A 12,062-nucleotide genomic window follows, 5' to 3' on the forward strand; every position below is an offset into this window, starting at 1 on the left:
ACTTGTAAATTACCTATAAATTACCTATAAATATATGGCTGCAGCTTCGATGCAATAGTTTGTTACAAGAAGTCTTTGACAGTGCATTAGACATTTTATTTTAACATACTTGGAGGATACAGAATGAAAACTTTGGTGTTTATCGTGTGTGTATTGGCCGTTATGGTAAATTTTGAACAATCAAAGTTTATTGAGAATTTACGAAATACTAAAGACATATTTCCATGTTATTATTGATATTATTATTTTTTTATTTAAATAAGTGCTTTTAATTTTCATTTTATTACATGCATTTTCTAAATTATTATGTTTCTAAACCATGTGTGAAGACAATGTTCTATAAAAATTAATTAAATACTTAAGTATGTTTTAAAAACATTGTTTAATGCCATATCTTTTCTATAAATAACAATAATTTTTTAATTCTGGATTTAGGTAGTAATAAAATAGTTTAGGTCCACACTTAAAAACATTTGAAACTACAAAATTTGAATTAATAATTAAATTGTAATATGCCATTTCCTAATTATTTGTTGTAAACGTAAGGTAATAATTCAATGAAATTTGATGCTTCCTACAAGTAAAACATTCACTCGAGTCAAAAATCAATCGAAGCTCCTACTGTATTCGATTAATAAACTCGAACTAAATAATTTTATACATTTGGATGTTAAATTCTTTCAGGGGATGGTTTACAGTTTCGACATTGAACAGTTAGAAAAATTCAGACAAGATTTCATGGAATGTAAAGAGGAATCGAGCGAGTTATCTGGTGAGTGATAACATTTATAAAATCCGGAAGAGAAAAAAGATAATGTGGTAAGAAGAGATAATTTAATATTTTCTTTATTAGAACGTTTTCATAATTGAACAATGAAAGAAAAATCAGTTAGAGTTTTTCTTTCCTTTTTGATCGAGAATACGTTCATTGTATTAGTGACAATCGCGTCTTAAAAATTTTTAAAAGTCTTTAAAGCTTCCGTGAGCTTTTTATCGGTAGAGCGACGATGATACTGTAACAAAAACTTCCGCTAATACATAAATAAATTGCAAAATTTCTCCTTGCGTTATGGTATCTGTAATTTATACGTTACAGTTCGATTCCATTTCCAAGCAATTAAATGTGCGATGTTAAAGGATGACAAAGTAAGTATACATTTATATTTATATATTCAATACATACTCTCTGTCTCTCTCTCTCTCTCCCTCTCCCTCTCCCTCTCCCTCTCCCTCTCCCTCTCCCTCTCCCTCTCCCTCTCCCTCTCCCTCTCCCTCTCCCTCTCCCTCTCCCTCTCCCTCTCCCTCTCCCTCTCCCTCTCCCTCTCCCTCTCCCTCTCACTCTCCATCTCCCTCTCACTCTCTCTCTCCCTCTCACTCTCCCTCTCTCTCCCTCTCTCTCTCCCTCTCTCTCTGCCTCTCTCTCTCCCTCTCTCTCTCCCTCTCTTTCTCTGCCTCTCTCTCTCCCTCTCTCTCTCCCTCTCTCTCTCTCTCTCTCTCCCTCTCTCTCTCTCTCTCTCTCTCTCTCTCTCTCTCTCGCCCTCCTTTCTTTGATCTGTTACCAAATTTATTGCTATATTTATTGCCACAAATATTGAATATTACTTTTTAAAAAGATATTTATAATATATTGATCACAATTAATGCAGATGTCTCAAGGAGTACGAATTTTTAAATAACATTTTAAAGATGCGTGTAAAATACCTTTATTTAGATTTTTTTTAGATGACTTTAAAATGTCATCTAGAAGAAAATATTATTCTTTTTTTATGCTTTGATCTTCAGTATTCAATAGAAGTATTCATTTATTTAGTATTCAATAGCAGAATGATTATTAAAAAATGCACAAACAAAATATCTCATGACTCTTTTTTAGTGAACAGTTAATAAAAGACAGATTTTAATACTTTAATCTCAATCAATTTCAAAATGTGAGTGTTCAAACAAAAAATTTATATTCCGAGAATTATTGAAAAACTTCTATTTCTAAATGCGTTTTAAAATTTATCGCGATAAGAGTATTTCATATAACCTTCTTTCTACTGATTGTATAATTTGTCCAATACGTAATATATAAAGTTGAAAGACATGAAATAATCGGTCCGATTTTGGGGAATTCCAGATTTTGAATGAGAATGGCGAATATATAAAGGAATTAGCTTTGCAGAAATTAGACGACTTAATTTCCGACCCGAACATGTTGAATCTGGCACGATTAATATTGACCAAGTGTTACGATGATGGTAATGGATTTTATTTTCTTCTTGGAAAATATCTTTTATAGCTATCAACTATTAACTTTTTTTAAATCGCAGTTGTTCAAAGCGGAGCCACTGGCAATGACCAGACAATGAAAATTATCATGTGTGGTTTGTCAGCTGCATCTTCCATCGAAGACTCATAATAAAAGTAAAGATTCTTTACAAATATATTTGATAAATATTAGTATATATATATATATATATATAACATTCTGAATATATTATACATTTATATATTTTTTTCGGAAGTTTTCTATATACATAAATTCCCTCGTAAATTCTATAATATATTAAAACGCATTTCGTAAGTACAGATCATAGTAAACCGGTCGGCGAATAAAGTTTATCGACTTCATCGACTTGTTTCTCTATTAAATGACAAAATTCAGTTAATACTGACTTGAAGGTTTCTTTCTCCAATGTGTTACTTGTCAATTTTGCGAGAAAAAGATACTAACAAGGAACATCCGCGAAGTGTGTGTCTCCGATTTCGACGAAATTTGGCATATTTATAAAATAGCCAAAAATAAAAGACCCGTATATTTTTTATCGGCAACAGCGCAGGTTTAATGGGTGAAACTATCCCTCAAAGTTTTATCCCCTTTATGCTATTTCGATAACTATTGCAGATAGAAAAAAACCTTTTAAACAAAAGTTGCACAGTTTTTCATAAAAAATAAAATATGCTTGGTTAAAATAAAAAAATATTTTCAACAATTAACAAAATGACCATATCAGGCTTAATTAATTTATTTATCAATTCATTATATGAAAGTAAAAGTTAGTATTTTTCATTCTGAATCTATCCATATATAATGTTTTATATTTAAATTAAACGGACATTGCAATTTCATAAGTGTAAGTGGTACCATAAGCAAGGTCAATAACATGCGTGAGCGCTTAATCGTTATATCGCTACGCAAACTGGTGCTATGGTGACATATATTTATCTATCTTTTGAACGCATTTTAATTAATACAACAAAATAAAGTAATTCAGAAACTATTAACACAAACACGGGCCGCCGAACATTTTTTTATTTATAACATATATTCCACATCACATTATTTTTAAGTGTGTTATATAACAGATGAAGAAGGTAGGCATGAATTTGAAGGTATGCATATGAGTTATTGACATATTACATACATATACGTATATAGAGGCATTAAAATTTTAAATATTTATTAATATCCAGGTATGTCTCTTACTCCGCAATAAATACGGTATCTTCTACACACTTTGCTGTATAATATTCAATAAATTATCTTTCAATTTTTCTTCGTAAATACTCATCGGCGTATCTTGCCGCAAAGTACTAATATTTGACAAAAAGTGTCTCATTTCAGAGTATTTATATCGTTACGTACATACAATGTTATCGTATGTACGTACATATGTTATGCATAGATGTTTCAAAACAAGTTTTAATAAGAAAATAATATTATATAATTAAACTAAAGAGTCAAAAATATTAAACATTACTATCATAACAAAATTAGTTTTTGGTGCAGCCGCGCCAAGATTTTTTGCATTAAATATTTTTTATTGCATCGTATAATTAATTTGTTGTTAGAGGTATAAGTTTTACTTCTATAAACTTATTACTTGTATAACGGAAATAATTAATTACATTGCCTAAAAGTACACACTCAGGTGTGGTACGATGCACAGTACTAAAAGCACAAACATTGTCCCTTATGTTGAGTAAAGAATTAAATATACTATAATCATATATATATATATATGTCAGGTTTTTCAGTTGGCGTTACTGTTTTAATATATCACTTTTTTTATACAGTAGAACAGTGTGTTTTGTAGAGTTTATTATAGTTATAAGTTTTAAAAACTTGTTACATACATATATATCTTAAAAAAAAAAATAATTTGAGTTTGAGATTTCTAAAAATAACACAATACGTGTTGTGCGTGTACTTAGCGCCTTTCTTTACTTTTTGTTTAAAAAGGTAAGTTTTATATCTTTATGTTATATAAAATATGTTCTTCATATTTTTTATCGAGAGTTTTCAATGTAGCTTTATATACATTGTTTCTTTACTAAATTATATTAAGCTAATTTAAAATTACTAATTTAATTATATATCGTTTCTTTATTGAATTCTATTAAACTAATTTTAAAAAATGTGTTTAAATTAAAAAACCATTTAATAATACTGAATTCTATATCCTAAGGAAATAATCATCCGAAGAAAATATTATTGCTCCCAAATAGTTTTCCGAATTAAAACGACGTAGCATATATGACAACGTATACATTAACTGTTCATATGTTCAATTTCTGTCGTTTTATAAGTGAAAATTACGGTATATCTACTTATTAGTAGAATTAAATGTAATAAAAAATAAGATATGTCATTAAAGTTTATTTATTTAATTCCTTCAGTTATTTACTAAATTTAATAATTCATTTGGATGTAATGAGAGGCTTAATATAGTTTTGTTTATTTATTAAAGTAGAAAATATTAACAAAAAATTATGGGATATCCAAAAATTCAGCTAATACTAATCAGCTAATTTTAAGCCAGACTTTTCTCCTTTTCGACTGTATATTAATGATACTTAAATAAAAACATTTATATTCTTCAGAAGAAACAGTTCGAGAAAAAACATTTCGCTTTCAACATTCCTTACGCAACGAAAATATAAAGCCTGAATTTCTTTTTCTAGTTTCGCTTTTAATAGCAATTAATTATTAAATAAAAACAAAATTTTTATATATTTGTTTGGGATAAATCCTTAGAGATTGTAATTTATAATCGTACTTTATTTAAGCAGATCCAGAAGTTCAATCAGAACTTTTCGAAATGTAACGAGTCATAGAGTGAGTATAATAATTAAAATGCCTAAAGAAATATAACAAAATGAAAATAAAATAATTGTAATGATAATTCCGTAATTAAATAATCGAAAAATGTAGTTTATATAATATCAAAAGGTCTTCATTTTTAGTATTGTATGAAAATACTCATTATTCTATATTATTAACGATATTTTGTGTGTGTTTGGAAACCACCGTCAAGTATTTCTCGTTTCTAATAAAGGTAATGTCAATGTTGCTATTGATTAATTCCCGTTAATTACATCAGCCGAACAGAATATGAATTCTCACAACTCAGTTATTATATCTATAATTTGTGCGTTAAAGATAAGTCCTGTATCGATGTTATTGGATGCATATCAGGAAGGAATGGCAAGATATATCTTTTTATATTTATGTCAATTGTCAGAATAACCTTAACATGGATTAATTAATATAATGTTTCACACACCATATACGTTTCCATTAACGTAAAATTATCAAAGGGACAGATTATGATTTAATGTACCATTTCTATTTCTTTAAATAATCAATATATAATAAATTAATAATCAGTGTGGTTTAAACATTTTTATAACCCAATTACGTTGCATATTAAGATTATTCTGCTGATTTGTGATTATTGAATTTTTAGATCTTAAAATATCTAACATTTTCGATATGTTGTATAAATAAAAACCTAAAAAATTTATTGTAAGTATTGACACACATATTTTCATACAAAATTACTTTATTTTTTATTCCTACTTGTGAAGTATATGTAAATTTCACGAATTGTTATCATAAAAATTGATATTGAAAGATATTGAAAGGAACTTCTTTCAATTACTCATATATTTTACCTATTACTTATATTACATTTAAAAAAATTGTGTTTTTAGTTTGTTATTGAATTATTATTGAATCTGAAAATAGTATAGTATATTTATTCATCAATCCAATACGATTTTCCTCGGCACTAACGTTGTATTATTAGAATAGATATTAAACATTTTACAGGGTGTCCGGAATGTGATCATTAATATTTTGTGTACTGGTAGATTGAGTGTAGCCGAGAAGAAAAGTCATGTACCATAATGTCAAATTGGTAATAGTTATCGAGTTATTAATTGAAACATGTGAGTCAATGAGCGCGTAAAGAGCGCTGGGCGGCCGCCTCTTGTCGCTTGCGCTCGCTTGCTCGTCGTTCGTGCTCGCTTGCTCGCTCCTCGTCGCGCGCGCACGCCTCTTGTCGCTTACGGTTATCTCTCGCCGCGCGAGGTAAGCCATCTTCTTATACACAGAGCTCGTCCTGTCGCTTTCTCGTGCGCTCATTCGTTTACACATTTTAATTAATTACGGAATAAATATTAAAAAAATTGTAAAATGGCACAGGACTTTCTTAATTGTTTTAACGAGTTCTACCAGTACACAAAATATTAATGATCACATTCCGGACATCCTGTATATGATATATTATTAGGTGCTTGCATGTATTTTGATCAGCGCCATATATTGGTGAAAATGCGAAGTATCAATGTAAAACAACCTAACCTAACTGTTAAATTCGATGGTTTTCACATTTCTCTACATAAAATAACAGTTTACCATTTAGTATTATTGAGTTATTCAGTGTATACAGACGCTAATCATGGAACGCTCAAAATTGCATTTTCGACATTCATTACTTTTGTTGTTTGATTTGAAGAAATCTGCTGCCGAAGCCCATCAAACACTTTTTAAAATTTATGGTGATGCTGCTCCGTCATATCCCAATTGTCGGTTTTGGTTTCAACGGTTTAAAAGTGGTGATTTTAATGTCAATGACAAAGAACGGCCTGAAGGACCAAAAAAGTTCGAAGACAACGAATTGCAAGACTTATTGGACGAAAACTCAGCTCAAACTCTCAAAGAACTTTCAGACAGCTTAGCAGTTGATGAATCAACTGTTTCCAGACGTTTACATGCGATGGAAAAGATCCAAAAGGAGGGAAAATGGATACCATACGAATTGACTGAAAATGCCATTTCGAACCGTTTCAACATCGCAGTTTCATTGCTTGCCAGGCAAAAAAAGAAGAGTTTTCTGTGGCGTATTGTTACTGGCGATGAAAAGTGGATCTACTACAACAATCCCAAACGCAAAAAGTCATGGGTTAGTCCAGAAGAGCCATCCACATCGACACCAAAGAGAAATATTCGTGGCCATAAAGTCTTGCTGTGCGTATGGTGGGATCAGCACGGTGTAGTGTATTACGAGCTGCTAAAACCGAATGAAACTGTTACTGCAGATGTCTACCGACGTCAATTGAACAAATTGAACGACGTATTGTTGCAAAAGAGACCAGCAATAGCGAGTAACAGACGCAAAGTCATCCTCTTGCATGACAACGCTAGACCTCAGGTTACAACAGTTGTGAAGGATACACTGTTGCAGCTCGAATGGAAAGTTCTGCCTCACCCAGCGTACTCACCAGACATAGCGCCTTCTGATTATCACTTGTTCAGATCGATGCAGCATGGCTTGGCTGGCACACGGTTTCGAAATGCTGAAGAAGTGCGAAAATGGATCGATGATTGGATCGCTTCCGAACCAACATCGTTCTTTCAACACGGTATCGCCATGTTGCCAGAAAGATGGGAAAAAGTTGTAGAAAATGATGGAAAATATTTTGATTGAAATATATTATACCGATTTTTTTCAATAAATGCCTTTTTAAAGTGAAAAAATGATCAGAATACATGCAAGCCCCTAATACATCGTGATAGTCAGAAACTAGCAACTGGTCAAGTTTTTTGACTACAACATCCATACGTCGTAGTAGAGTACATTTGTTTAATGGGCATATTAAACAGTCACGTGTTAAAAAATGAAAGATACAACACTTCATATACAAAATATATCGCTTTAAAACTAAAAAAATAATTATATAATCCGCTTAAGTTTTATTTTTTGTCGTTTTGACGTCGTTTTGCAACATCAGTTTTAAGTGGAAATCATAAATCAAATGTTTCATAAAAAGTAATAATGATAGCAAATCATATACAAAGCATTATAGAAATTATAAGTCAAACGTTTCATAAAAAGTAATCATATGCAAAGCATATCACTCTATAAATTCGCAGCAGCAGCCACAATGTTACGCAGTCTACAACTAAACTTCTTCATGCGATAATATACTCCGTTGAACGTTGAACGTATTAGAAGGGTTAAAAATGAAGACTATAGTGATTATCATTAGTGTATTGGCAGTTATGGTAAGTATCAATAAGCAAGTAAACATTTTGATTTCAAGAAGTATTTTTAATAGCGTATATTTAACTCACATCTCATTACACGCGTTCTGTATTCAAACTGCATATAAATTTCGATATTTACTACAAACCAAAAGTTTACAAAAATTTTACAAACAAAAAGTTCAGTTGTGTTATGCATTGACAAATACCGCGATAGTATTCGATTATTCAGTTAATACAAAATAACTGTTGTATATTGCGGATATATTTATAATTATATTATCAATATTTTTAGACGGTAGTTTATGGTTACAATGAAGAGCGATCAGAAAAATTCCTCCGTAATCTATCGAAGTGCGAAAAGAGCCCAACCAGGTTACAGGGCGGTAAGTATATACAGGGTGTCCTGGATCTTTTGGAAACGAAAAATTGTGAAGATTAGTCAGATCAAACTGAAAAGAAAAGTCATGTACCATTTTTCAAAAATCGCAATAGTCGTTGAGTTATTAATATTTGAAAATAACCACATCTAAAGGCTCTTTTAATTGATAACTTGAAAATTTGCATATTTATTTGTAAAATGATAAAGGACTTTTTTGTTCAGAATGACATAATCTATAATAATGTGACAGGTTGTGCCTAGTGACAGGTTCAAGATATAGAGTTCAATGTTCAATATCTATTGCGGATAGATGGCACATGACCCTTCTTCTCAGTTTGATCTGATTAATCTTCATAATTTTTCGTTTTCAAAAGATCCTGGACACTTTGTATAATATAATATAAAATACGAAGAACAAAATTACTATTGTTATAGCCTAGTTCAAAAGAAAACTAATTTTAGATTCGTGATATTACTACCTTTCATCAAAAAAGCGCTTATTTTTCTGTATTCTGAACAATCTTCCGTATCTGTCTGGAAACTATTCTCAAGAATTCCTCGATTGCGACTGAGAAAACAACGTTGTTGTAGTTATTTGAATCGTATTAGTTATAAAATCCAAACAAAATTCAGAATGTCACAATTGAAATATTTCTTTTGCAATTTATGCTTTATAGATCGACTAAGTCTCGAAACGGTGATATGCGCTATAGAAAATGATGGTAAGGTATGTATAACTGTATTTAAAGTATGCTAAGTAAACGTAACACATAATATAATTAAGTTACCAGGTCTTCATAAAATTACATTTTCATTCTTTAACATTAACGTAGAGCAATTATTGCATTCTATTACTGATTTATCCGTAATATTAAAAAATTCCAATTATCTCATTACATTGCACATTCAGGCAAATCTGTTAATAGTTAATCTGGTTAATGTATGTAGAATATACACTCTGAACTTCGAAAACAGTTGTAGTATATTTATATAAATAAATTTAGATATGTTTCGCAAATGAAAATAAATACGTGATGTTGACGTTTATATTGAACATTGGGTATAGACATAGGTATTGAACATTGGATATAGATGCAAATACACGCATAAGAAAAAGTTTAGCAATAAGAACTAGAATATGTTAAGACAATGTCTTAGCTAAGATGTGTCTTTAAAATAAGGACAGCTACTGTCCTGTACTTGTTACTGAAACTCATTTTATTAACTATTGATATTTAAGTGCTACAGTGAGATATATTAACTAAATTGCGCAATAGTGCTGAAATTATTTATATTTTTCTCGAGAAACGTATAATATATTTTTATAAAAATTATCCTTAAAATGTTGGTTGATTTATAATAATAATTCTTTAAAAATTGACTTTGCTCGATTCCAGATTTATATTATAGATTTATATTATATTCGAAAAACATGCTTAGTATTTATAACAATCAAACTGTAGATCGACACCATTCCGTCAATTGTTAGAAATATTATATATTGTCTATATCCAACGTAATGAACGCAGTTATATAATTTTTCAATAATAAAACTTAATGCTACATAATTTAAATATAAATATATATGTAGTATGTTTTATAGTATATTTATATATAGTATAGTTATATAGTACATTAAAAGTAATCCGTTTTTATTTTGTAGTATATGAGAATATGTATTAGAGGCAATTATTGAATATAGTAAAAATAAATAACGCAATACTTACTTACAGCGCGACGTCAATAGTACGATGTTATTATTCAGTTTTCCCAGAAATTGAATCGTAGAAATATATTATTCTACATGTATGAATTCGGCTCTTTAATTTTTGTTCTTAAAAATTTTTAAGTTAGAAAGAAATTTAGAAAAAAGATTACAAAGATCCCTTACAGAAAAAGCACTCAAATATTGAGAAAGTGTTTACACTCAACTGTTCAAATATACTCTCAAATGTGGGTATATATATTTAAATTTAGGTTTATATATCTCCATTTAAGAGTAAATTCGAACAATTAAATGTAAAAACTCAATTTTTTAGTATTTTCTTCCGAAAAAAGTAACGGGTGAGAATTAAAGTAAATTAGAACAAATTCTAAAAAAGACCGACATTTTCGAAAACGCCAATACACTGTTATAAAAGGAATAAAATATCTTAAAATTTTTATATAAAATATTTTTCATATACTTTATATTTTCAAAGATATGTCATCATATATGAGCTAATATCCCATTAAAATAAAATATACGTAACATATATCAGCTTTAGTGAATTATCTTACATTTTATATACAGCAATACTCCTTACGAGTAATTGATATAGTAATAAATCGCTGTCAAATACAGATATTTAACGAGAATGGCGAATATAAATTTGAAGCAGCGATGCAGGGATTGGAAGATGCTATTTCTGATCAAAATTCATTGAATAAGGCGAAGAAAACTTTTACTAACTGCTACAATAAGGGTAATTGATTTTATTGTTGTCTTGCAGAGAACTTTTTATAATTCCAAATTCTATTTTACACAAACATTTTAATAATTTTTCTGAAATTTTGTTTTCTTATTATAATTAAGTAATTTTGTTTTAATTGCAGAAATTGAAAAGAAAACCACCGGCATGGATCAGACGAAGGAAATTACCAAGTGCTCTCTGTCGATTTTCTCTTTCTTTGACAAACTAAAATAAACAAAGAAGCGAATTTCAAATTTTCTTCCATACTGTATTATGAAACAATTTTTTTTCTTTTTGAAATATTGCCTATAATCATACTTGGTGTTTGGTTTATTTTCTATTAAATTGAATATGTTTATATTGACGATTAAATAAAATGAGATTGACCTGAAAAATACTCAAAGAAACTCAGAACCTAGAAAGAGATAGACCTTTCGTTGCCTCTATGTTTCCCGGATCTCCATCCGCTAGACTTTTACTTGTAGGCATAGGCGCCGACTTAGGGGGGGCAGAGCACTTTTGGCCTCCCCAATAATTTTATTGGAGGGGCGACGCCCCCCCAATAATTTTATTATTACCCTCTTTACTGGTTATTTAACAACCAAATAATACAAATGAAAAAAATATTACGCATGCCTTACTCTATTCAGAATTGAGCTGTTATTGCTTGTCAATGCGCGGGCTCAATTTCCCAGCGTACAAGGTTGAGTGAGAGAAAGAAGGACGGCATGACATCTTTTTTCGCTCGGCGCGCCGTAGATAGCCAAGCGCTCGTCTCACGGATAGACTGGATGGCAGGACTGCTGCGCGTTCTGAGTTAGAGTGGCATTTTTCAATTTTTTTCGGACAGTTTAGGTGATAAATGATGCTCACTTGACTATGTCGCATTGCAGTATTTATATTACGACATCTT

The 12,062-nt window shown here is 30.2% G+C and overlaps 2 protein-coding genes across 2 annotated transcripts; both read left to right on the forward strand.

Annotated features, from left to right (window-relative positions):
* The first annotated feature begins 43 nt into the window (after positions 1–43).
* On the forward strand, positions 44–2,455 carry LOC105182118 (uncharacterized). Its single transcript, XM_011139300.3, has 5 exons — positions 44–165; positions 685–772; positions 1,097–1,146; positions 2,120–2,240; positions 2,313–2,455. Exons 1-5 carry the CDS (start codon positions 124–126, stop codon positions 2,399–2,401), a joined length of 390 nt encoding a protein of 129 aa, XP_011137602.1. The 5' UTR covers positions 44–123; the 3' UTR covers positions 2,402–2,455.
* Positions 2,456–8,204: 5,749 nt separating this feature from the next.
* Positions 8,205–11,499, forward strand: LOC105182112 (uncharacterized). The gene is made up of 5 exons (XM_011139295.3): positions 8,205–8,335; positions 8,610–8,700; positions 9,374–9,423; positions 11,041–11,161; positions 11,292–11,499. The coding sequence occupies exons 1-5, from the start codon at positions 8,294–8,296 to the stop codon at positions 11,381–11,383; spliced, it is 396 nt and encodes a 131-aa protein (XP_011137597.1). The 5' UTR covers positions 8,205–8,293; the 3' UTR covers positions 11,384–11,499.
* The last annotated feature ends 563 nt before the right edge of the window (positions 11,500–12,062 follow it).

The sequence above is a fragment of the Harpegnathos saltator genome, unplaced genomic scaffold (assembly GCF_003227715.2).
Source record: "Harpegnathos saltator strain DR-91 unplaced genomic scaffold, Hsal_v8.6 scaffold202, whole genome shotgun sequence".
NCBI lineage: Eukaryota > Metazoa > Arthropoda > Insecta > Hymenoptera > Formicidae > Harpegnathos > Harpegnathos saltator.

Excerpts from the sequence above, each read along its gene's own strand:
- LOC105182112 (XM_011139295.3), top strand. The coding sequence starts at position 8,294 with ATGAAGACTATAGTGATTATCATTAGTGTATTGGCAGTTATG. Across the intron at positions 8,336-8,609 it reads TTAGTGTATTGGCAGTTATG|ACGGTAGTTTATGGTTACAA; the intron begins GTAAGTATCAAT and ends CAATATTTTTAG. Across the intron at positions 11,162-11,291 it reads TACTAACTGCTACAATAAGG|AAATTGAAAAGAAAACCACC; the intron begins GTAATTGATTTT and ends TTTTAATTGCAG.
- LOC105182118 (XM_011139300.3), top strand. The coding sequence starts at position 124 with ATGAAAACTTTGGTGTTTATCGTGTGTGTATTGGCCGTTATG. Across the intron at positions 166-684 it reads TGTGTGTATTGGCCGTTATG|GGGATGGTTTACAGTTTCGA; the intron begins GTAAATTTTGAA and ends AAATTCTTTCAG. Across the intron at positions 1,147-2,119 it reads CGATGTTAAAGGATGACAAA|ATTTTGAATGAGAATGGCGA; the intron begins GTAAGTATACAT and ends GGGGAATTCCAG.